The sequence below is a fragment of the Thalassophryne amazonica genome, chromosome 16 (assembly GCF_902500255.1).
Source record: "Thalassophryne amazonica chromosome 16, fThaAma1.1, whole genome shotgun sequence".
Lineage (NCBI taxonomy): Eukaryota > Metazoa > Chordata > Actinopteri > Batrachoidiformes > Batrachoididae > Thalassophryne > Thalassophryne amazonica.
Window position 1 is genome coordinate 22,554,548 of NC_047118.1, and position 27,075 is coordinate 22,581,622.

Here is a 27,075-nt window from a genome sequence, read left to right on the forward strand (position 1 = left end):
AGACGCCACCGAAAACATAACCTCCTTGGCGGAGGTAATGATTTGCAAATCCTCTTCAACCTATATTCAGTTGAGTACACCACAAAGTCAAGATATTTAATGTTCAGTCTGATAGACTTTTTTGTTTTTGTGCAAATATTTGCTCATTTTGAAATGGATGCCTGCAACACATTTCAAAAAGCTGGGACAGGGGTAACAAAAGACTTGGAAAGTTGATGAATGCTCAAAGAACACCTGTTTGGAACATTCCACAGGTGAACAGGTTAATTGGAAACAGGTGAGTTTCATGATTGGGTATAAAAGGAGCATCCCCAAAAGGCTCAGCAAGCAAAGATGGGGCGAGGATCACCACTTTGTGTGTGGAAAAAAAATAGGCCAGCAGTTTCAAAATGAGCAAATATTTGCACAAAAACAAGAAAGTTGATCAGTTTGAACAATAAATATCTTGTCTTTGTGGTGTATTCAATTGAATATAGGTTGAAGAGGATTTGCAAATCATTGTATTTTGTTTTTAATTTACATTTTATACAGTGTCCCGACTTCATTGGAATTGGGGTTGTATGTCAAAATTCTCCATTTAGGATTTGAAGAAAGAATAGTAAGTTGTTTACTTTAATAACTTATTTACTTTATTGTTCATTGTTCTTTACTTTAGTCTTTCTTTTATCTTTAAGTCTTACTTTAATGTCTACACAACTGAATTCTGACTTTACAGTAGTCATGTCTATTTGAATAGTATACTTGTATGGCTTTGCTTACAGACAATCTGGCTCTGGCCCACACACATACTTATAGAAAAACTACTGCATCCTGCATTTTATAGCTGAAGATTTAATCTGACTCATCTGAAAGACATACTCAACATCAGTTATGGAGAACGACATTAATACCGTCACTCTTACAGGGACAGGGGGTGAAAGCACACTACAATTTATAATCAGGCTGACTGGCCTTGAGGAGAAGAATAAATCTGATCAACTGACACAGCTTCAGGAGACCACTGAGGAGAATTTGTCAGAGCTTATGCAACTTATTGAAGGTCTGCAGCAGAGTATGCACCAGACTATGGAACGTACAGATGTTTTGCAGCAAGCCTTCTACCAGCACCAACAAGAGTGCACAACAGAGATGCTGGAGGCCCTGACAAACAGTTTGGAAGGTCGTTTAATGGAAAACCTCCAACAGTTCTTTGACAGCATGAGTGACCAAAATGTGAGCGATGACTCCATGGTGGAACTCAATGCTCAAAAATTGGAAATTGACAATCTGACGGAAAAGGTGGACAAACAACAAATACTGCTGGAAGAGCTGATGTCCATAATGTCATCCACTCATGATCAGGAGAAAGTGGCATCAACAGCCCTCACAGAACATGTGGACAGACAGATCAACAGTCTGTCCAAGGAGCTGGAGGCGCTGCAGGACAAAATGAATGTGCTTTCTCAGCCGCAGGCTGAAAACGTCACAGAAGCAAAACAGAAAGCAGAGATTGAAGAGACTGTAGAGCTTCTGCAGAAGACAGTGCTGGAACAGATGGCTGAGCAAGAAAAATTCAGTCAGTCAATGAGCAGGTTTCTGCAGGAGATCAGCGACGAGCAAGAAATCTTAAGTCAGAAACAGGAAGAAAGAAATTGTGTACTGGAGAACAAGTTGTCCTGTGACTTTGCAAAGCAGCTCCAAGTAATCCGAGAGGAGCAGGAGAAGATGGTGGAGAATGTGCAAGACATGTATAAAACCATGGACAACCTCTCCACTCAGTTAGAGGAGACAAATGACAAAAGTGATATGAAGTACTGTTTGAAAAAGCAAAATAAAATAGAAGCTCGTTTAACGAAAGTGGAGGAGTTGGTGCTCGAGACAGAAACACCAAGAAAGTCCAAGTCTTCTGGTCTGCAACAAGAGAATCAGTCACTGTCTTCATGTGTCACAGGCACAGGGATAGGCATCCAGCAGGACCAGGAACAGACTGGGACACCACCAGTCGAGTCTTCATTGAAGGCTGAATGTGTGAAAGTGGTTCTCCCGAGCATCAAGAGACCATCTGAGACAAAGTCCACAGGAATAGACATCCAGCAGAAGAAGTGGGGACAGACTGGGACAACACCAGTCAAGTCTTCAATGACAAAGGTTGTCTTGATGCCTCAGACTCAGAAGAAACCAACTGAGTCAAAGTCTCAGTTGCCACAAGTGTCTACAAGTTCATCGAAAGTATTACTGAAGGTTGAAGGTGTGAAAGTGGTTCTCCCGAGCATCAAGAGACCATCTGAGACAAAGTCCACAGGAATAGACATCCAGCAGAAGAAGTGGGGACAGACTGGGACAACACCAGTCAAGTCTTCAATGACTAAGGTCTTGATGCCTCAGACTCAGAAGAAACCAACTGAGTCAAAGTCTCAGTTGCCACAAGTGTCTACAAGTTCATCGAAAGTATTACTGAAGGTTGAAGGGGTGAAAGTGGTTCTCCCGAGCATCAAGAGACCATCTGAGACAAAGTCCACAGAAATAGACATCCAGCAGAAGAAGTGGGGACAGACTGGGACAACACCAGTCAAGTCTTCAATGACTAAGGTCTTGATGCCTCAGACTCAGAAGAAACCAACTGAGTCAAAGTCTCAGTTGCCACAAGTGTCTACAAGTTCATCGAAAGTATTACTGAAGGTTGAAGGGGTGAAAGTGGTTCTCCCGAGCATCAAGAGACCATCTGAGACAAAGTCCACATTAACTACATGTCTGCCCCACACATCTGGAAAGGTCAGTCCTGTGAAAGATGTGAGTCAGAGCAGCAAAAGTCAAAAAGAGGAAGAGTCGATCTGCCCCGCCTTAGAAAACATCATTCCTGTCTATCTGAAAACGTGTCGTGCTATGTACGTGCTTGATGGGAAGAAAGAACCATCAAGCAGGGCTTCCAGTATTTTTATGAACACCTACAGTGGAAAAAAAGTCCACAAAGACGGGCCAAATTAACATCCATAGAGAGAGAAACATATTTGCCGCATATAAACCATACGTTTACATAATGTTTAAATAGTCATGTGATTTTTTTTTTTTTTTATTGTAACTCTGTGTATGTGTGTGTGTGGGGGGGGGGGCATTTTACATTATACAAATAATGAATGTTTAGAGTTCAATGGTACAAATATTTCATGAGGTGAAAGCTGGAACATATACCATTCAACGAAGCGAAGTCGAGTTGAATAGAACGTTTCAGCTTTCACCGACTCTCTGTACTTGAAGAGACTGATGCAACAGGTGGCAGCAGTGCACCAATAAGGATGCTGGCTGCCGTTAAACACCAGAGAAAAAGAGCTTTTCTTATATGGTAGAGGATAAGAAACAAAAAAATTATAATTTTCATCCTGGATTATTTTTTCATTTATCACTCACTCATCTTCAACCACTTTTCCGGGTTCGGGTCGCAGGGGCAACAGCTCTAGCAGGGGATCCCAGACTTCCCTTTCCTGTGCCACATTGACCACCTCTGACTGTGGAATTCCGATGCGTTCCCAGGGCCAGTGTGGAGATATAACCTCTCTACCTAGTCCTGGGTCTTCTCCGGGGTCTCCTCCCAGATGGATGAGCCTGGAACATCTCCCTTGGGAGGTGCCCAGGAGGCATCCTTACCAAATGCCTGAACCACCCTATCTCTAATGGAGACACCAGCCACACTCCTGAGGAAGTCCATTTCGGCCACTTGTACCCGCGATCTAGTTCTTTTGGTCACGACCCAACACTCATGACCATAGGTGAGAGTAGGAATGAGGATTGACCAGTAGATTGAGAGCTTTGCTTTTTGGGTCAGATCTAGGGTTGGGTATCGAGAACCGGTTCTTTTCAAGTATCATTAAGAAATGATTCGATCCACCGATATCAATAGCCTTTTTGCTTAGCGGTTCCCTTATTCCTTCAGAGCGGCCGTTGTTTTTGAGGGTTTTTGTCGGGTAAATCAAAATAATGCTTCATTGGTTCACGCTTCAAAGGTGTCGCGCTGCAGCGAGTCTGTAATTAACCGTTTCAGCAGCGCGACACAACTTTGAAGCGTGAACCAATGAAGCAATATTTTGATCCACTAGCTCATTGGTTCTTTGATTCGCTGCTCTTCAGAAACGCCAAGTTCGCTTCTTAACCCCTCTCAAAGCCATTAGAATATTGTGAGTCACTTTTGTGTGGATTAAAGTCACTAACTGGGACTCGTCTTGTTGCAGTCAAGAAACGAGAATCGTCCTCCGTTCCACTGGCACAGCTCCAAACACTACGCGGCTCTCTGCTGAGACAGAGTCCGGTCGGAATTAATAACTTCAAAATGAATTGCTTTAAATAAAATGACACCTCTTACAAACGTAATATAGACAAGAAACTACAATCAACTAAAATGTTTTTTCCTCCCAAAATGAGACATGCTGCATTCTTTAAGAATTACATCCTGATGTGCTGTAAGAGCTCAGCTCAGATGTATGGAAAAACATTCATGCCAATAATGTCTGAAAGGAAACGCTTTTGACAATAACTACAGATTTTGTTTATTTCTGTTTATGTCCAGAGATCAAGGATCCACCATGTAGAGTTTATCATGTCCAAAGTTTAAGGATCCAGTGACTAATTTCATATTTATTTACTTTGAGACTCAATAAAATGTTCAGTTTCAATTTAATCGGCTTATAAAGCACCAAATCACAACAAAAGCCATCTCAAGGCGCCTCACATAGAACAGTTCAACATAAAAATGAAAATAAATAAATAAAAATTAAAAAATTCAAATACATAATTTAAAAACAAGTAAAAGAATAAAACAGAGAACATCTAAAGTCTACTTTTAGTACAGAAAAAAATTCACAAGAGGTATCGATAATGAATCGGATCGATAAGCAGAATCAGTAATGGTATCGATATCGATAAAATCGTATTGATACCCATCCCTAGTCAGATCCCTTTTCGTCACAACAGTACGGTAGAGCGAATGCAGTACTGCCCCTGCTGCGCCGATTCTCCGGCCAATCTCACGTTCCATCGTCCCCTCACTTGTGAACAAGACCCCGAGCTACTTGAACTCCTTCACTTGGGGCAAGGCTGTATTCCCTACCTGGAGTAGGCAATCCGTTGGTTTCCTGCTGAGAACCATGGCCTCAGATTTAGAGGTGCTGATCCTCATCACATCAGCATTTCATGTGAACAGGTCTTCATGCATCCAGACAGCTGACAGTGAAGTGTATTTTGTGTGTGCGTATGTAGCAGCGTCTGTAAGCTCAATCAAATAATTGTCATTGTTCCCTGCACGTGCGCGCACACACACAAACGCAACCGGCAGATGTGTGTCTCCTCCAGCTCTGAACAGCATAAATGCGTCCTCAGACTCCTGGCCCGAACAGAACACTGAATTCTTGTTCGCCACATTCATCACTCTTCATGTTCGCTGACTTTTCAATTTCTGGGCTTTTCAAGTGGGCAGAGGTTTAGCCGGGTTAGCATTAGAAGTTAGCATTGTATTTCTTGTGAATCGTCTGAAATGCCACTCCAAATTTCCTTTCTTCAGTAAAGCCACATATGCATTGCAGATAAGACAGATGGATTTGGCGATATTTGGCGATTTTCATTTGGCCATATCTCGGTGCTCCCCCTGTGGATTTCAGTGAAACTTGTTTTATTATGTTCCTCTGTATCTCTGCTATTCATGATGATAAAGATATCAAGAAGGTGTTTTGCCTCATTAACCCTCCTTGTGCTAAAATCTTCACACCTGATCACACTCCAGTTAATCAAGAAAGACAAAATGTTAGTTCTCTGACACTTCAGTAGGCGGCCCAGCTGGCAGGTGCCTTGATTGTTGTTTTTGTGACTTTTTAGTTTTGAAATTTTAATAAATTATTTCTTATTTTGAATATGTTGCCTTTGCTCAATGCTCTGGAATCACTAAAGTAATTCTCCCTAATGGTTGGTGGTGGCAACTATAAGAAAATAGGCATCTTTCGTTTGTGGAGCTTGATTGTGATATATGTCAAACTAAGGCAGGTAAAGGGTTAATGAGGCAAAAAGCCTTCCTGATATCTTTATCATCATGAATAACAGAGGAACATAATAAAACAAGTTTCATTGAAATCCATAGGGGGCGCACCGAGAAATGGCCAAATGAAAATCGCCTAATATCGCGTTCTTAACATAAAGTCTGCCACCTATGCAAAAGCTCCCTTAACTAAGCCACAGCCATTTATGCATATTCAGGGCACAAAATGTAGCCCAAATTGCCAAAAGTTGTGACTTGAAGCACCACCTATAGGCAGCGCCCTCAGTTAGCCTTGAAAAATATAACGCTAAATGGGAGAACTCCAGCCATACATTCATATACCATAAGATCAATGAGGCTTACTGGGGGCGCACAAAGATATTCAAAGGTTAAAATACACATTTTGACTATGTCACTGTTTTGGCCCCTTTAACCCTTACCCTAAAAAGGGCTGTAATTTTCCTCCCGAAGGGATCTTTGAATAAAACAAAAACTTAAGTTTTGTCCGTTTGGACAATACAGCCATCCATCCATTTTCTTCCACTTCATCCGAGGTTGGGTCACGGGGGCAGCAGCTCAAGCAAAGCCACCCAGACCTCCCGATACACACACCTCCCCCAGCTCCTCCGGGGGAACCCAGAGGCATTCCCAAGGCAGCTGCGAGACGTAGTCCCTCCAGCGTGTCCTGGGTCTTCCCCGGGGCCTCCTCCCGATGGGACGTGCTCGGAACACCTCTCCAGCGAGGCGTCCAGGGGGCATATGAAAAAGATGCCCGAACCACCTCAACTGGCTGCTTTTGACGTGGAGGAGCAGTGGCTCGACTCCGAGCTCCTCCCGATTGGCCTAGCTCCTCACTCTATCTCTAAGGGAGCGCCCAGCTACCCTGCGGAGGAAACTCATCTTGGCTGCTTGTACTCGCGATCTCGTTCTTTTGGTCATGAGCCAAATCTCGTGACCATGGGTGAGGGTCGGAATGTAGATTGATCAGTAAATCGAGAGCTTTGCCCCCCTGCTCAGCTCTCTCTTCACCACAACGGTCCGATACAGTGACCGCATCACTGCAGATGCTGCACTGATCCATCTGTCAATCTCACACTCTATCCGTCCCTCTCTCGTGAACAAAAGCCACACTGCTCCTCTTGAATCCGAGGTTCGACTATTGGTCGAATTCTCCTCTCCAGTACTCTGGAATAGACCTTACCGGAGAGGCTGAGGAGTGTAATTTCCCTGTAGTGGGAACACACCCTCCGGTCTGCCAATCCAGAGGCACTGTCCCTGACCGCCACGCGATGTTGCAGAGACATGTCAACCAAGACAAATCAAATCAAATCAGTTTTATTTATATAGCGCCAAATCACAACAAACAGTTGCCCCAAGGCGCCTTATATTGCAAGGCCATACAATAATTATGGAAAAACCACAACGGTCAAAACGACCCCCTGTGAGCAAACACTTGGCCACAGTGGGAACGAAAAACTCCCCCTAACAGGAAGAAACCTCCAGCAGAACCAGGTCCAGGGAGGGGCAGTCCTCTGCTGGGACTGGTTGGGGCTGAGGGAGAGAACCAGGAAAAAGACATGCTGTGGAGGGGAGCAGAGATCAATCACTAATGATTAAATGCAGAGTGGTGCATACAGAGCAAAGAGAGAAAGAAACACTCAGTGCATCATGGGAACCCCCCAGCAGTCTAAGTCTATAGCAGCAGCATAACTAAGGGATGGCTCAGGGTCACCTGATCCAGCCCTAACTATAAGCTTTAGCAAAAAGGAAAGTTTTAAGCCTAATCTTAAAAGTAGAGAGGGTGTCTGTTTTCTGATCTGAATTGGGAGCTGGTTCCACAGGAGAGGAGCCTGAAAGCTGAAGGCTCTGCCTCCCAGTCTTATAGTCCAGTGCAACTTATTTATGGTTTATTTTTCTTTATAATGATAAAGTGGCTGGTGCGACTTATACTCCGGTGCGACTTATAGTCCGGAAAATACGGTACTTGCAAAACAGCACCTGCAATTACTTAAAGCCAGTTCATCCAAGCAGCTTCATCAATCTGTGAAGATACTGGCTAGAGAACCACAAATATACTTTCCTCCAGTTCCTGAACCAGTATCATCAAAGATTGGATGAGCGGTGAAACGTGTCCCAACAAAACAAGAATTCCAGTTGACTTGACTCAACTTGAGCAAGCATCCTAAAATCTCCAAAATGACAACAGGAACCAGAGCCTTTAGTTATCAAGATCCCCTCCTGTGGAATCCGCTCCCAGTGTGGGTGTGGGCAGTAGACACCCTATTCTCATTTAAGAGTGGCCTTAAAGCTTTCCTCTCTGTTGACGGTGGCAGAGAAGGGAACACTGGACAAACTGGTGGACATTATAGATGATGCCAGTCAGCCTCTGCACACTGTCATCTGCAACCAGAGGAGCCTCTTCAGCCACAGACTGCTCCTTCCCAAGTGCAGGACCAACAAACTGAAGGGCTCCTTTGTCCCTCGGGCCATCAGACTGTACAACTCCTCGCTCAGGGGGAGGAGGAGTAACAGGAAGACAGAGGACAGGAAGTAGAGGAACAGTTGTAGCCATTAAGCCATGGGTTAAAGCAATAAATTTTCATCTGACTGAAATTTTTTCCTGGCAAAAATCAATGCCAGCAATTCCCTAAATTGTGGCATGGTGGGGGCACACACTGTTTTTTCCTCAATAAATACAATAAACACATTATACAGCATACAAATCAATTCTAAATAGCCTCTAAGGAGAGACAGACAAAGCATAAAAAGAATGCAAAACCTGAACATAAAGGTACATAAAAGGGTGGTGGGGGTGAGGTGTAGTCTTGATTCTGGGGGTGCTCCCCCACAACATTTTTTTTAAAGACCAAGTCAAATTTTGTGTATTCTGGTGAATTTTAATGGGTATGAAGCCCCCTGAATCAAATAAAACTCACTTCAGTCTGTGAAGTAAAAACACAGTATTGATTATGGGGGGTCTGGGGGATCTCCCCCAGAATTTTTTTTAAAAGAGCGTTAAATTTTGTATATTATGGTGAATTTTAATGGGTATGACGCCCTCTGAAACAAAGAAAACTCACTTCAAACTGTTAAGTAAAAGCACAGTATTGATTATAGGGGGTCTGGGGGTTCTCCCCCAGAATTTTTTTTTTTTTTTAAAAGCAAGTCAAATTTTGTATATTCTGGTGAATTTTAATGGGTATGAAGCCCTCTGAATCAAATAAAACTCACTTCAATCTGTGAAGTAAAAACACAGTATTGATTATGGGGGGTCTGAGGGTTCTCCCCCAGAATGTTTTTTAAAAAAGCAAGTCAAATTTTGTATATTCTGGTGAATTTTAATGGGTATGAAGGCCTCTGAAACAAAGAAAACACACTTCAAACTGTCAAGTAAAAATTCTTTGTCTTCTGTAGTATTTTGATTTGTTCTAATCCGGTGAATGCACCAAATGGGTGCTGTGTCGCTGTACAGTCAATAAAATACAAAATTAGGGCCTAAAGCAACTGACAACGTTGTTCTGCTGTGCACAAAGTAACACTGTCACCAGTTTTCAAAACGCATGCGCACTGAGAAACTCAAAACTGGCTTATTCACATTTAATCTGTAAAATGCTCTCACTCCTAAAACAAACTGGGGCTGCAACTAACGATTATTTTAGTAATCGAATAATCATTTTTTTTGTTTTGTTTTTTTTTTTGTTTTGTTTTGTTTTTTTTTTTTACTTGCATGTGAGTTTTGCCATTATTTCTTGAAGTGATTTGTGACTGTCCAGGGTTGGGACCAGGAAGCAGAGTTGTAGTCTTACACACCTCTCTGCAGCTTCTCTCCCCCTGCCATCCCCTCATTACGCCATCCTCGTAGAGACGGTGCCTGCTCCCAGACCACCAATAACCAGCAAAAATCTATTTAAGCATAAAAATTCAAAAAAAAAAATAATATAGCACCTTCAACTGCACCACAGACTAAAACAGTTAAATGTGGTCTATTAAACATTAGATCTCTCTCTTCTAAGTCCGTGTTAGTAAATGATATAATAATTGATCAACATATTGATTTATTCTGCCTTACAGAAACCTGGTTACAGCAGGATGAATATGTTAGTTTAAATGAGTCAACACCCCCGAGTCACACTAACTGCCAGAACGCTCGTAGCATGGGCCGAGGCGGAGGATTAGCAGCAGTCTTCCACTCCAGCTTATTAATTAATCAAAAACCCAGACAGAGCTTTAATTCATTTGAAAGCTTGACTCTTAGTCTTGTCCATCCAAATTGGAAGTCCCAAAAACCAGTTTTATTTGTTGTTATCTATCGTCCACCTGGTCATTACTGTGAGTTTCTCTGTGAATTTTCAGACCTTTTGTCTGACTTAGTGCTTAGCTCAGATAAGATAATTATAGTGGGCGATTTTAACATCCACACAGATGCTGAGAATGACAGCCTCAACACTGCATTTAATCTATTGTTAGACTCGATTGGCTTTGCTCAAAATGTAAATGAGTCCACCCACCACTTTAATCATACCTTAGATCTTGTTCTGACTTATGGTATGGAAATTGAATACTTAACACTATTCCCTGAAAACCCCCTTCTGTCTGATCATTTCTTAATAACATTTACATTTACTCTGATGGACTACCCAGCAGTGGGGAATAAGTTTCATTCTTCTTCTTTCAGAAAGCAGTGTAACTAGGTTTAAGGATATGATTCCTTCTTTATGTTCTCCAATGCCATATACCAACACAGGGCAGCGTAGCTACCTAAACTCTGTGAGTGAGATAGATTATCTCATCAATAGTTTTATATCCTCATTGAGGACAACTTTGGATGCTGTAGCTCCTCTAAAAAAGAGAGTAACTAGTAATGACTTCATGACTTTCTTTGCTAATAAAATGTTAACTATTAGAGAAAAAATTACTCATAACCATCCCAAAGACATATCGTTCTCTTTGGCTGCTTTCAGTGATGCCGGTATTTGGTTAGACTCTTTCTCTCCGATTGTTCTGAGTTATTTTCATTAGTTACTTCCTCCAAACCATCAACATGTCTATTAGACCCCATTCCTACCAGGCTGCTCAAGGAAGCCCTACCATTAATTAATGCTTCGATCTTAAATATGATCAATCTGTCTTTATTAGTTGGCTATGTGCCACAGGCTTTTAAGGTGGCAGTAATTAAACCATTACTTAAAAAGCCATCACTTGACTCAGCTATCTTAGCTAATTATAGGCCAATCTCCAACCTTCCTTTTCTCTCAAAAATTCTTGAAAGGGTAGTTGTAAAACAGCTAACTGATCATTTGCAGAGGAATGGTCTATTTGAAGAGTTTCAGTCAGGGTTTAGAATTCATCATAGTACAGAAACAGCATTAGTGAAGGTTACAAATGATCTTCTTATGGCCTCAGACAGTGGACTCATCTCTGTGCTTGTTCTGTTAGACCTCAGTGCTGCTTTTGATACTGTTGACCATAAAAGTTTCTTACAGAGATTAGAGCATGCCATAGGTATTAAAGGCACTGCGCTGCAGTGGTTTGAATCATATTTATCTAATAGATTACAATTTGTTTGGGGGGTTCCCATGATGCACTGAGTGTTTCTTTCTCTTTTTGCTCTGTATGCACCACTCTGCATTTAATCATTAGTGATTGATCTCTGCTCCCCTCCACAGCATGTCTTTTTCCTGGTTCTCTCCCTCAGCCCCAACCAGTCCCAGCAGAAGACTGCCCCTCCCTGAGCCTGGTTCTGCTGGAGGTTTCTTCCTGTTAAAAGGGAGTTTTTCCTTCCCACTGTCGCCAAGTGCTTGCTCACAGGGGGTCATTTTGACCGTTGGGGTTTTTCTGTAATTATTGTATGGCTTTGCCTTACAATATAAAGCGCCTTGGGGCAACTGTTTGTTGTGATTTGGCGCTATATAAATCCACGGAAAGCACCTTTTTGGAATTGCACTCAACTCTCGTAATGGAAATTACAATGACAATAAAGGCGATTCTGATTCTTCTGATTATTATTAATATATAAATGAAAATAAATAAATTATAATTCGTAATACATTTGACTCTTTTACAACAACAAACACTAAGCCATTATTTATTATACAGAAAATATGCACACAAACTGTACTGAGATGCGAACTGCTTAATGCTAACTTTATCATTGAAAATGCCATAGACATGCTAACGCGTTAGCATCGGCCCCGTTTTTAAGGCTGGGTTCACACGGCAGGATAATTAGACCGATATCGGACCCGATCTTCCCCTTCCGACAGTCTTAAGGACACCCTGACAATCATGATGACGCTAAAGATAATCTTATCAGATATTTCTGCCGTGTGTGGTGTGTTAAGAATGCTCTCATCTGCTCGGAAAGGCATCAGGAGCGCTCCGATCGCAAATCAGGGATATTCAACATGTTGGATTTTTTTGGCCCGATATCGCAGCGTGTGTTGTGTCCTCCGACCACAAACGAGCATGCAACCTGCTGAATGTGACATGCAGCCAATCAGAAAGCGAGGTGACGGACATACGGAGCGGAAAATAAAATCAAAACAGCTGTTCTGACTTACCAGAAAGTCCGGTGGTTTTGCTGTCTCCACTCCTTTAAAGAACACCTTTTCTTTTTCTTTTTGTATCGTTTTTTCCCTCTGTTGTAAATAGTCCACAAAGTACCTCCATTTGTTTACTCCAAGGTCACGTTTAATCTCGAGGGATTTTTGCAAGATTTCCTGTCTGAACTGTAAATGTTCGTGCGTGAAATCTGTTCGTGTGTGGTGGTGTTGTCCTTACCATGTGGCTGAACACCACACACTGTAAGACCAAACCTTTTGATCCATGATTTTTTTTATCTTCACGTGTGTGGTCTCTCAGGTTTTGGAAACCTAAAGATCATTTTAAAATCCTGTTGTGTGAACCAGGCTTAAGTTATAAAATAAACTCAACAAAAATATAAACGCAACACTTTTGGTTTTGCTCCCATTTTGTATGAGATGAACTCAAAGATCTAAAACTTTTTCCACATACACAATATCACCATTTCCCTCAAATATTGTTCACAAACCAGTCTAAATCTGTGATAGTGAGCACTTGTGCTGTGTGATAAAACTGCACCTTTCAGAGTGGCCTTTTATTGTGGACAGTCTAAGGCACACCTGTGCACTAATCATGGTGTCTAATCAGCATCTTGATATGGCACACCTGTGAGGTGGGATGGATTATCTCAGCAAAGGAGAAGTGCTCACTATCATACATATATACATATATTGTAATGTTATTTATGTCATTGTTTTCTTGAATCTTTCTGAACCATTGCAGGAGTTTGGAATTTTTTCTGTGTAGCAGTCTTAATCTACCGCGTGCTGGGTAATCGGGAGAGTCGGGAGTTTTCCCGGTGGGCTGGTCCAACCTGGGGCCGTTTTGAGGGGGTGTTAATGTATGCATACATATATGACCACCACTGTTAGGCTACACAGCAAGACACTTGGGCTGCTGTATCTTAAAGAGAAGACATTAAGTGTTATAAATGATTTACAATCACGAAAATTCACAAGAAAATAACTTAAAACTGCTTCTTTTGCAACACTGTTATCTTTTCCAAAGCCTAAGGTGCCATTACACGTTTAACACCCCTATGCACTCATTACAGTTAGTTCAGTCCAATCAAGCCCTGTGCGCCCAGATGGGACTTGCACTACTAGCAAGTATAGGAGGAGTGGCCCGTGAGTGAAAAGATGGACAGAAAAAAGCCAGGTGGAGCTGAAAAAGATAGATTAATAAAAAGAAAAGATTTGGAGGAAGATGCTGCCAAGTGTGCAAAGCTCTCAGATATTTTTTCAAGAAGACAGAGCGAAGAGGGAAATGGTAAATAGGGCCAGGCATAACTGTCAGCCGTATCAACATTTGTAGTACAGTACCACCTCTTCCAGCTACTTACAGACTTCACTGACTTGGCTGGGCATACACTGTACAATATTTTCAATCGTTGTACCTGGCTCCAGCTCAAACTGTGCGACAAAACCAGAGGGTTTAAAAGTTCAGAGCGCACGATTCATGGTCTCACGCTGTACACCAGCCATACTGGTGAGTTAACAATACCGTTCTTGTTTTAACTAAGGCTGGGCTTACACTGTGGCCCTTTTCAGCCGATTATTCACTTGTGCGAGAATTTTTTGGATCGCGCCAAGTTTCAGTTTAATCATGCGTCCTGCATCGTTCAGTCTACATGGAGTAACGAGCTACGTTTAACATCTCACGACCACCTCCCGATGGGGAATCATATGGTCGGATAAAAATCAAACCTGTTTGATGTTTTGGTCGGCCGTCGTGGCTCGTGAGGGTTCCGCGCTGTTGAAGCAGCGCTACAAGCGTTTACGCGGTGATTACCTCGCGCACTGTGTATGTGCTGACACCGGCGAGAGCAAACAGTGATCTCATGTAAAGTCGTGTTTCATATTGCGTTCCCTCGCAATAACCTAATATGATATTAAAGTTCATGACTATCAGCGCGCACAGTAAGTGGAATCAGGTGGTAGAGACTGAACGTACATGCGCACACACACAGCAGACAACAGCAGGATTTACGACAGATCAATCAATCAATCAACTTTTTTCTTGTATAGCGCCAAATCACAACAAACAGTTGCCCCAAGGCGCTCCACATTGCAAGGCAAGGCCATACAATAATTATGAAACACAGTCTACGTCTAAAGCAACATAACCAAGGGATGGTCCAGGGTCACCCGATCCAGCCCTAACTATAAGCCTTAGCGAAAAGGAAAGTTTTAAGCCTAATCTTAAAAGTAGAGAGGGTATCTGTCTCCCTGATCTGAATTGGGAGCTGGTTCCACAGGAGAGGAGCCTGAAAGCTGAAGGCTCTGCCTCCCATTCTACTCTTACAAACCCTAGGAACTACAAGTAAGCCCGCAGTCTGAGAGCGAAGCGCTCTAATGGGGTAATATGGTACTACGAGGTCCCTAAGATAAGATGGGACCTGATTATTCAAAACCTTATAAGTAAGAAGAAGAATTTTAAATTCTATTCTAGCATTAACAGGAAGCCAATGAAGGGAGGCCAACACGGGTGACAGATGACCACGGCTGTAAGACTCTGTATGAAATATAGCTTATTTATACAACAGTGTAAGTAGCAACACCTGTTATGAATGTTTGTTTTCTTTTTTTACTGTCCTCTCATGGATCATGTTGCTGTCTGCTGTGTCTACGCACACGCATATACGCTCAGTCTCCCCCCACCTGATTTCACTCACTGCGCGCTGATAGGCATGAAATAAACTTTTTAAAAAAGGAAAAAAAAGCTGTTACGTTTTGCTTCCCGATGTATGGTTTTTGAACGTACAATGTGAGCAGTCAGATCACATCGGAGCATCGGGCCGTACAGTGTGAGAATATGAATCGTGCGCTCTGAACTTTTAAACCCTGCGGTTTTGTCGCACAGTTTGAGCTGGAGCCAAGTACAACAATTGAAAATATCGTACAGTGTATGCCCAGCTTAACTAACTTTTACTTTCTATTATAAGCCATCCAATTTTCACAGTCAGTCAGCACATAAATGCCACAGCAGAACTCTTATTATCCCTGTCCGCTGGCGGTTTGTGGGCCGGTTGGATATGAAACTCCCGGGCTGAAAAGTGTTCCCAGCACGCCCATGGTCAGAATGGAAAAGACAAGTTAAATGTAGTTAAAGTAAGTATGACTCGTAAATAAAATGTCAAATGTGCTAATGAATATGAAAATATTGATGTATTGCATTTTCTTTTAAGAAATTAAGTCATTGAACATGGAAACATGAACCTCTCATAAAACTGGAGTTTGACATGTAGGGTAATGCCTGCTTGAGGTCCTCTGTTGAAATGAATGAGGGGAAAACCAGAATTATTTTACAGTGTGAAATAAGTGTTTTTGTGGACTTTGACGATGAATACATCAAAATGGTTAAAATCTGTATTTTAGGAGGATGTACCAAAACGATTATTACTTATTAGGTGTACAGATTTTCTAAAGATAAAATCTCGAGGAAGAAGTAAGAGGTTTTTTATAGTGCATCTCACACAAGATGTGAAGCCCATCACATCTTGAGAATGGTCGCTGATTTTATCCTTCCTTTCGTGTGGCCAGGAGAAAATTCTTAAAGTATATTTCCTCTCCCGAAAGCATGGAACTGGCCATGTTGTGGATTGTGCTGCCGTGTTGTGTCATGCCATACTAAGCTAAGCTGCTACGTGTAGGAGGCCGGCCAGTTTCATTGAGTGAGGAAGCCACTTCTGTGCTCATGGGGTCGGACAGAATGTGATGACCACTTTTACAATGTGAAAGTGACCACTTTTAACATGAAATCATCAAGTTTATGTTGAAACTGAATTGTGCACTGTAAGAAAATGTATATATTTTTTCCTTATAGGGTTATGAGAAATGTCAGAAAAATGTATGTCTTTTATTTTTGTGTGATTATAAGTATTTCAAATATATTGTGTTAATACTTGCATTTTAATGAGTCTGCTTATTGCTGAAGCTTCATGTGAAAGTGCAAACTCATCTCCAAAGAGAGTAGATCTCAATGTCTGGCCTTGGGTAGATTACTGAGCAACTGTGGGCTGAGGGAGAGTGGTTTCAGATACGATTGACTAAAAGCTGTTGCTAGGAAACCAGTACTTTCATGTTATTTGTAAACAGCATAAAAGCTTAAAGTTTCTAACAGGCCTTCAGTGGAAGGAAGTACATGAGGCTTTGTAGTGTCCACTCTCCTGGTAATAAAGACTTCAATTGAAGCAAGCTGTCTGTCTTCCTCCAGCCATAGTCAGAAATAATGCTGGGTTAAAAAGATCGATTTGCCAATTTTAAATTGATTCTCATTTTAATTCCCACAGATTGATTCATACATCCAAAGATCAAACTTCCTTATGTTAAACAAGAAATTATCTAATCTGAAATAACAGGTGGTTTTAATTTACAGATGAAAGGTTTCTAAAGAACCATTTATTGATTTATTTAGCCATTTTAATTACAAGTGTTCTAAACTTTTTTTTTAACAGTAATCAGAAATTCTGAGATAACAAACAACAACAAAAAACATTTCCAAGGATTTTTCTTCAGAAAACTGCTCTACGAGGTCTGTTAGAAAAGTAACGGACCTTTTTATTTTTTGCAAAAACTACCGTATTTTCCGGACTATAAGTCGCACTTTTTTACATGTTTTGGCCGGGGGTGCGACCTATACTCCATGCGACTTATAAATGAAAAATATACCGGTAGGATCTCAATTAATTTACTGTAACAAAACAATTTTACGTGACAGAGTCGATCTATGTTTTAAAATGGCCACCGGAAAAGGAAATGCAATGCATCATGGGCACTGTAGTATGACGGCCATCCTATAGTTCACGCTGGTCGCGATAACCAATCAGAGAACAGAACATTGGATGCGTATTCCTCACCTCACCCACAGCGTGTGAAGCTGATGAACACGGTGCTTGCTGTTATTCCGGCATGGCGAACAGAACAGCTTCAACCCTTGGATATCAATGTGAGCAGAGTGTTTAAGTTGACGCTGAGAGCTGCGTGGGAGCACCGGGTGAGCGACGGTGGAGGATTAGCGTGTGCACTTGGAAGGAGCTGGCGTCGATGATTGTGAAAAGCGTTTGAAGCAGACGAACATGGTGTTTATTCCGGGACGGCTAACAAAACAGCTTCAACCCTTGGATATCAGTGTGAGCAGAGTTGACGCTGAGAGCTGCATGGGAGCACTGAGCGACGGCGGAGGATTAGCGTCTGCACTTGGAAGGAGCTGTATCAACACCGCTGGGCGGTCATGAGCTGTGCAGGTAGGTGCTGCATGGTTTGGCTCGCAATGTGGTCCGCAAAATACAAACATATCTGTAGGTAAAATGCAACTCACGAGAGGGCACTCGAGGCTTGTGTGACTGTTCCTGCGACTTCTGACTACCATAGAAAAATAAAAATTTTAACGTTACTGATAACATAACAAGACAACGGAGAAGGCCCGAAAAAATGCCACCAAAAAGAAAATCATACTCTGCAGATTACAAGTTGCGACTGGTGAAATATGCATCCGAAAACGGTAGCCGTCACAATATTATCATCTGAACTTTTCATGTTAACATACCTGTATGTCCATGGGACTTATAGTCCAGTGGACCTTATTTGTGGTTTATTTTTCTTTATAATGGATAAAGTGGCTGGTGCGACTTATACTCCGGTGCGACTTATTTATGGTTTGTTTTTCTTTATAATGGATAAAGTGGCTGGTGCGACTTATACTCCGGTGCGACTTATAGTCCGGAAAATACGGTATATGGATTTGAATCATGTGTGATTGCATCAGCCAAGCTTGAACCTTTGTGCGCATGCATGAGTTTTTCACGCCTGTCAGTTGCTTCATTCGCCTGTGAGCATGCCTTGTGGGAGGAGTGGTCCAGCCCCCTCGTCGGATTTTCATTGTCAGGAAATTGGCTGATCGACTGCCGCTTTGCTTCATCAAAATTTTTTTAGAAAGTGTGAGAGACAGCCAAGTGGAAACCATTTGGAAAATTCAGATGGCTTTTGGTGAAGATCTTATGGGGATCACACAGATTAAGGACAATTACAGTTGGATTAAAGACGGCCCACAGCGGTGGATGGCGCGCCGTGCACCGAGCGGCAATTGACAGGCTCAAACGACCAGATCATTTCCAAAGTGAACGCTTTGTTGATCCGGGACATCGTCTGACTACCAGAGAAATGGCAAGACAGCTGGACATAGCACTTTTTTGGCACATTCCACTGTTACAGGAGCTTTTGGAATGGAAAGAGGAGCGGAGAAATTCGCCACGGAGCCGCTCATGGCGCGGGACGAAAGCACCTCCGTGTTGGTCTCACAGGACAAGCCCTAACATGCCTAGCTCTTGCACCATTCGGAAGATTCAGACGGCTTTCGGTGGCTTTTCAGTCGTGTGACTATCCGAGAAATTGTGGACGAGCTGGACATGCCACAACATGCCCTGTGAGGCTTCATCACGGCGTTGCTTTTTTTTCTGTGCCCTGCGCCTCCGTCCCGACGCGCGAATTTCTCCGCTCCTATTTCCATTTGGCGACCACACCCTTTATTGCGAAAAAATGAAATTGCGATATCTCAAAAACTACTGGTCCAATCAAGCCGGACTTTCTACGCCGGCCGCTTGGCGTGTTGCCTCGGCGTCTGCATCGCAGAGGACGTGGGAAGAGAGGAGGAGTCCGTGTTCGGCTCAGAGTGTGCCTGGCTGTTTCCTGCAAACATGCTCCACGACAATTCATAGCCGGATTCTTCACACCATATGACGGCTACGACGTGCGGCGTTCCCTGATTTTTCGCTATCGGTGGCTCCGGCCGGTTGTCCGGGGTGCCGGGTCTCCACTTCCGCGTCACCGTCCTGTGAGGAGCTGCAGTCGTGGCTGCGTGCAGGAGAACCTGCGCCCGCTCAGTCGTGTCTCCCAGCAGACTGACATGCGCTCAGTCCGTGTGGCGCTCATCAACACAAGGTCACTCACAAGTAAGACTTTCATTTTGAATGACTTTTTCTCCAGTCGTGATCTGGACTTTCTCCTGTTAACGGAGACCTGGTTGAAACCAGGTGAAAATAGCGCCTTTTCTGAGCTCCTCCCCCCCGGCTGCTTGTTTTTCAGCTCCCCGCGAGCATCAGGTCGAGACGGTGGTGTGGCCACGTTTTTTAAAGACAGCTTTAAATGCCGATTTTTATCTTCTAATGCCTACTCCACTTTTGAACTTCAGTTGTTTGTGATGGAGTTCGACTGTCCCGTGCTCTGTGCTGTTGTTTACCGTCCACCAAAATTTAATAAGGATTTTATTCAGGAGTTTTCTGAGTTTCTGGCAGATTTTATCCCAAAATATGACAAATTTTTGGTCTGTGGTGATTTTAATATTCATATCTGTTGTCCTTCTAATCAGCTGGCTGATGATTTTAAAAGCCTCCTGAACTCTTTTGGTCTAACACAAGTTGTGGATGGACCAACACATAATCTTGGACACACCTTGGACCTGGTTATTTCTTTTGGGCTCTCAGTTTCACTTAAGGACATATCAGACATTGCTATTTCAGATCACTTTCCTGTTATTTTTTTAATTTATTGCTCCTCCATCTGCTAGTAAGCCACTTGTTCCTGTCTCTCGCCGCCGTTTGGTCACCTCCTCGACAGCGGGGGACTTTGGTGCTGCCTTCATGGACTCTCAGTTTTATGCCATGAATGGACTGGTTTCTCCATTACTCCCAGATAACATCCTCTCTTCTTTCCACTCTACATGCACAGTAATTTTGGACTCTGTTGCACCGATGCGCTGCAAATCCAGGAAATCAAAATCCGACTCCTGGTTAAATGCCACGACCCATGCCCTCAGGCAACGCTGCAGACGGGCGGAGAGAAAATGGAAAAAGGACAAACTACAGGTGTCTCTGGGTTTTCTGAGGGACAGTCTGATTATCAGAAGGCTGTGAAGGAGGCAAAAGCACAATATCTGTCTCATATTATTTCTAGCAGTTGTCATCGTCCCAGTGTGTTATTTCAGACTATAAACTAAGTTGTAAATCCACACACCTCTGTTTTGATGGACGCTACAACCACAACCTGTGAGGAGTTTCTTCAGTTTTTTATTGATAAGGTTTCATCAGTCAGACAGAACGCTGATCAGAGCTGTAATGTTGAGTTGTCTGCTCCTCGTACACATTCTGCTGTGCTCGAACAGTTTGAGCCCATTTCTTTTGCATCTCTCGCTGTTGTTGTAAAACACATAAAATCTACAAGTTGTCCTTTTGATGTTGTTCCAGCTAAGGTGCTGAAGGAGGTTTTTAATACTGTTGGGGCGGGTCTCCAAACTTTAATCAATGCTTGTCTTAGATCAGGATCTGTTCCAGCTCCTTTTAAACATGCTGTGGTTCGACCTCTTCTTAAAAAACCTCACCTGGACTCATCAGTTTTATCCAATTTTATACCTGTGTCTCATCTGCCATTTCTATCTAAGGTTTTAGAAAAGGTTGTCTTTTTACAGTTACAATCATTTTTAGAAGACAATCTCATCCTTGAAAAATTCCAATCTGGGTTTAGATCGCAACACAGCACTGAGTCAGCACTTTTAAAAGTTCATAATGACATCACTTTGTCGGTGGATGCAGGGAATCCTGCTGTGCTGGTTCTGTTGGACCTCACAGCAGCCTTTGATACTGTGGATCACACAGTACTTGTTTCCCGGTTGGAACATTTTATTGGCATTCATGGTACTGCACTTAAGTGGTTTAGATCATATTTGGCTGAAAGGAGCTTTTCTGTCATGATTGGGGACCTTTCCTCATCAACTGCTCCTCTGTGCTGTGGAGTCCCGCAGGGATCTGTCCTTGGGCCGATTCTATTTTCTTTGTACATTCTGCCATTGGGGTCAATTATAACCCAGCACAACCTGTCCTTTCATTGTTATGCAGATGATCTGCAAATCTGTCTGCCTGTGAGGACTAATGGGAGTGATGCTTTGTCATCATTATTTAATTGTATTCGTGATGTAAAGCAGTGGCTGTCCCAAAACTTCCTTTACCTGAATGATGGTAAAACTGAGATCATGGTGTTTGAGCGCTCTGGCATACCAAATGTGGTAACACCAAATTTTGGTGCTTTGGCTAACTATGTAAAACCAGCTGTCAAGAATTTGTAAGTGATATTTGACAGTTGTTTGAGGTTCGATCAACAGATAAATTCTGTTGTCAAAGCTGGCTAAAATAAAGCACTTTCTCAGTAGACGTGATCTTGAGACAGCCATTCATGCTTTCATCAGCTCCAGACTTGATTATTGTAATGCACTTTATTCGGGCATTAATCAGTCGTCTCTTGCACGTCTCCAGTTGGTGCAGAATGCTGCTGCTCGTCTTTTGACAAACACTTTTAGACGTGAGCATATTACGCCCATCCTGTACTCACTCCACTGGCTTCCAGTTCGTTTTAGAATTGATTTTAAAATTTTAATGTTTGTTTTAAAGCTATTTATGGCCTTGCACCTCCCTACTTGTCTGAAATTTTAACTTTGCGCACCTACAGTAGGACATTAAGGGCGTCTGGCCAGCTTACTTAGATGTTCCAAGGTCAAGATATAAACGCTGGGGTGATCATGCTTTCGCGGTAGCTGGCCCGAGACTGTGGAATGAGCTACCTCTTGAGTTACGTACTATTCCTGACCTAGCACTTTTTAAATCTAAGTTAGACTTATTTATTTAAACTGGCATTTAACACTTAGTGGGGAGGTGACATGTTCTGTTATTTTTATGTTCTTTTTATGTGTTGTTTTAAAATTTTATTTTATATGTGTTTTATTTTTGTAAATTTGTGTTTTTAATGTTAAGCACTTTGGACACCAGTCGGTGCTGTAAAGTGCTTTATAAATAAGTGTTGATTGATTGATTGATTGAAGTTAAAATTTGATATTCTGGCCTTTCTAGGTATGAGTTATCTACACTCAACAAAAATATAAACGCAACACTTTTGGTTTTGCTCCCATTTTGTATGAGATGAACTCAAAGATCTAAAACTTTTTCCACATACACAATATCACCATTTCCCTCAAATATTGTTTACAAACCAGTCTAAATCTGTGATAGTGAGCACTTCTCCTTTGCTGAGATAATCCATCCCACCTCACAGGTGTGCCATATCAAGATGCTGATTAGACACCATGATTAGTGCACAGGTGTGCCTTAGACTGCCCACAATAAAAGGCCACTCTGAAAGGTGCAGTTTTATCACACAGCACAATGCCACAGATGTCGCAAGATTTGAGGGAGCGTGCAATTGGCATGCTGACAGCAGGAATGTCAACCAGAGCTGTTGCTCGTGTATTAAATGTTCATTTCTCTACCATAAGCCATCTCCAAAGGCGTTTCAGAGAATTTGGCAGTACATCCAACCAGCCTCACAACCGCAGACCACGTGTAACCACACCAGCCCAGGACCTCCACATCCAGCATGTTCACCTCCAAGATCGTCTGACACCAGCCACTTGGACAGCTGCTGAAACAATCGGTTTGCATAACCAAAGAATTTCTGCACAAACTGTCAGAAACCGTCTCAGGGAAGCTCATCTGCATGCTCCTCGTCCTCATCGGGGTCTCGACCTGACTCCAGTTCGTCATCGTAACCGACTTGAGTGGGCAAATGCTCACATTCGCTGGCATTTGGCATGTTGGAGAGGTGTTCTCTTCACGGATGAATCCCGGTTCACACTGTCCAGGGCAGATGGCAGACAGTGTGTGTGGCGTCGTGTGGGTGAGCGGTTTTCTGATGTCAATGTTGTGGATCGAGTGGCCCATGGTGGAGGTGGGGTTATGGTATGGGCAGGCGTCTGTTATGGACAAAGAACACAGGTGCATTTTATTGATGGCATTTTGAATGCACAAAGATACCGTGACGAGATCCTGAGGCCCATTGTTGTGCCATACATCCAAGAACATCACCTCATGTTGCAGCAGGATAATGCACGGATGGCCCCATGTTGCAAGGATCTGTACACAATTCTTGGAAGGTGAAAATGTCCCAGTTCTTGCATGGCCGGCATACTCACCGGACATGTCACCCATTGAGCATGTTTGGGATGCTCTGGACCGGCGTATACGACAGCGTGTACCAGTTCCTGCCAATATCCAGCAACTTCGCACAGCCATTGAAGAGGAGTGGACCAACATTCCACAGGCTACAACTGACAACCTGATCAACTCTATGCGAAGGAGATGTGTTGCACTGCTTGAGGCAAATGGTGGTCACACCAGATACTGACTGGTATCCCTCCCAATAAAACAAAACTGCACCTTTCAGAGTGGCCTTTTATTGTGGACAGTCTAAGGCACACCTGTGCACTAATCATGGTGTCTAATCAGCATCTTGGTATGGCACACCTGTGAGGTGGGATGGATTATCTCAGCAAAGGAGAAGTGCTCACTATCACAGATTTAGACTGGTTTGTGAACAATATTTGAGGGAAATGGTGATATTGTGTATGTGGAAAAAGATTTAGATCTTTGAGTTCATCTCATACAAAATGGGAGCAAAACCAAAAGTGTTGCGTTTATATTTTTGTTGAGTGTATATACCAAATTTCATAAAAATTGGAGGAGGTGAGGTTTAACTCATTGGTTGTTCTGAGATGGACTGACCCCTATAAAACACTAACAATTTGTCTTTGTTCCTTGTGCCTGAACCTGCTGAAAGTCATAGTCATCTTGAATCCAGATTTTTCCACCAAAAACTAACCAGGTAATGAGTTAACTGTCAATTCTCTTAGATCTGACGCTACTGGGGAAAGTGTGGCCTGGAACCAGAGAAGAGCAGACTCCACAACCAGTCAGGATGACTTTAGGTAACCCGGGAGCCGTCCACTCGCCTCCGCCTTACTCTCAGTGCTTGTTACGCTTTGGCAGTTCTGCTGTGGTGTGTCTGCCAGCTCTCACACAAAATTCAGTCAACATGGAGTCAAAGCTCTTTCACTTGTGGTCGTTCATTACTCTGCTGCTGTTTCTTCAGTACTCTGCTCTGTTTCTTCAGTACTCTTCTCCACGGCCGTGTACCATCATTAAAAGGGAAATAAACTCAGATGAATGTCAATGCTGCAGTTTTATAAAGCAAACATCACATTATGCATCCTGCAATGACTTCTTTTTTTTTTAATTCACGGAGAAGAGCAGACTTACGTGACTTATTTGTTTTGAATGTTGCTTGTAATCATCAACTTCCTCCATCTTTGCTCTGTTGAATTCACCAGCCTCAATTCCATCATTGTCAATGATGGCTCCCTGTGTTGACCACGAGTCTCTGTCTGTCCCACAGCCTGACCTTAGTTGACAGCAGCCTGCCGTCTGAGGCAGAACCACAGCTGCGGACGTACATTTCAAGGAGGCTCAGCAAAGGAGCTTTGCTTGGGGGCATGGGCAACATTGCCACGGTAGACCTCAGGTAATGATTTACCCGTGTTTTTACCATTGCACACCTTCTGGCATCACCAATCAGTAATGCTAAATACCAGCTGATGTTTAGTTTGACGGAACAATACAAACGTGACACCAGGATAACAGAAAATGGGACCATACAGCTTCAGTCTGTGTCCTGCTTCATCTTTCTGGAATGATGTGTCACATACTTTATTATCAGGTTATTAATGCTGTCATGGGACTACAACTAACTCTATGGTCAAAGGGCAAATGCCAGTGATAAGGAGTTGGCTTTGTCGATTGTTGCACGTTCCTGGTTCCTGCATGCTAACATCTCTGTAAGATGTTTTTAAATTCCTTCAGAGGTGTTATCTGTTACAAAAACATTTTTTTTAGGTTTAGAAGTGTTTATTTCTCACTAGCCTTTACAAAATATATGAGAAGCATATTAGATTTATACAGAAATACAGTTGTTTTGGCACGTATTCTGCCATCTAGGATTATTTTTGTTCGCCCCAACAACCAGCTGATGTCACACTGCCCATTCACTCGGATTGGCAGTCGCCATGTTGTGTTGCTAACCGTTTGCGTAAAATAGACTTTTGGTCTATTTTGGCCCTGGCTACCTGCCGGCAGAGCGACTGTTGCCTCTTGCCACTGCACAATGCCCACTCTGATTGAAAATGAATGGCAAGTCGTTTCTTTGCCTCTGTTGCTTGTAGCTAATGTGACGGTAGGGTAAGTCCACACATACACAGGTATTTTTAAAAACAGGTATTTTCCAACTTCCATTTAAGAAATGTCTGACGAAATGAAAACGTAAAATCCCATTGTAAAGCCCTGTCGTGAGCATGTCCAAGCAACAGGTGGCAATGCTGGTGTTCACATAACTTCTCAAAACATGAACTTTTTAAGCTAACATCAGAGCCAGGACATTTTTGCAATTTCTATTTTTGCATGTATCCAGACCTCTTGAGCTTCTCAGTTCTTGAGACATTAAGGGGGCATTGGGGTGTGTGATGTACTGTACATCAAGTAACGGCTCCATAATGCTACCGTAAATCTGGTGTAGGAAGGTTTCTACATCGCATTAAGTATTCTAGCACTCCGGGGCAAACTAAACTGAAATTCTATTGCCAAATTAATGATTTGACAAGTTAAATTCATATAAATAACGCACTATATTTCTTTAATCCATCACAGCTGTACATCAAGATTAATCTTCAAAACACAAAATAGCCATTACCAAAATACTGAGCATTGTCATGGATACATGATGTCAAACTTCAGACGTCTATACCCAGAAGAGGCTGTAAAGACATCATGAAGATGCTATGCTTTGTTGTGATGGAATATAATTTATATGATTCCAGTGTTTATCAGTGTTACCAATTATCATAAAATCAATAATGTTTAGGAATCCAGGCCTTGTCATATTTCTATTGTTGAATCTGAGGTTTTGGGAATTCCCATTTTCTGTAATTCAAATTCAAATTTATTTATATAGCACATGTAAAACACAGTTGCAGGCTTGCAGCTGACCAAAGTGCTTCACAATAATAGCAATACAAAAGTGTAAAATATTAAAGGAAAAGAATAAAATAAATAAATAAATAATCTAAAAATACAGAGCAAAATAGCAGAGCAAAGCATACACCACTTAGGCAGTGTTGAAAGCCAGGGAGAAGAGATGAGTTTTCAGTCTGGACTTAAACTGTCCCACAGACTCTGAGGACCTGACGGAAGATCGTTCCAGAGTCGTGGTGCTGCCACAGAAAAGGCTCTGTCACCTCTGGATTTAAGCCTGGCTTTAGGAACAGCCAGGAGAAGCTGGTCAGCTGACCTCAGAGCCCTACGTGGAGTGTACGGCTGCAAGAGCTCACTCAGATACACTGGGCCTATACAGTGCAGACACTTAAAAACAATCAGCAAAACTTTATATTTAACACAAAAGCCGACAGGGAGCCAGTGTAAGGTGCAGAGCCCAGGGGTGATGTGCTCATGCTTCGTTTTAGTCAAAAGGCGGGCTGCAGCATTCTGTACACTCTGCAGATAGAGAGCATTACAATAATCCAGATGTGACGTTATAAATGCATGGATAGCTCTTTCAAAATCAACTCGAGTAAAA

At 42.5% G+C, this 27,075-nt stretch overlaps 1 protein-coding gene across 1 annotated transcript in view; it reads left to right on the plus strand.

Annotated features, from left to right (window-relative positions):
- c16h17orf75 (chromosome 16 C17orf75 homolog) overlaps nt 1-27,075 on the plus strand; it is a 65,187-nt gene that overhangs the window by 22,255 nt on the left and 15,857 nt on the right. The window contains exons 2-3 of the mRNA XM_034190515.1: nt 24,305-24,379; nt 24,847-24,972. Of these exons, the coding sequence (XP_034046406.1) occupies nt 24,305-24,379; nt 24,847-24,972 (201 nt within the window). The remainder of the gene's footprint in view (nt 1-24,304; nt 24,380-24,846; nt 24,973-27,075) is intronic.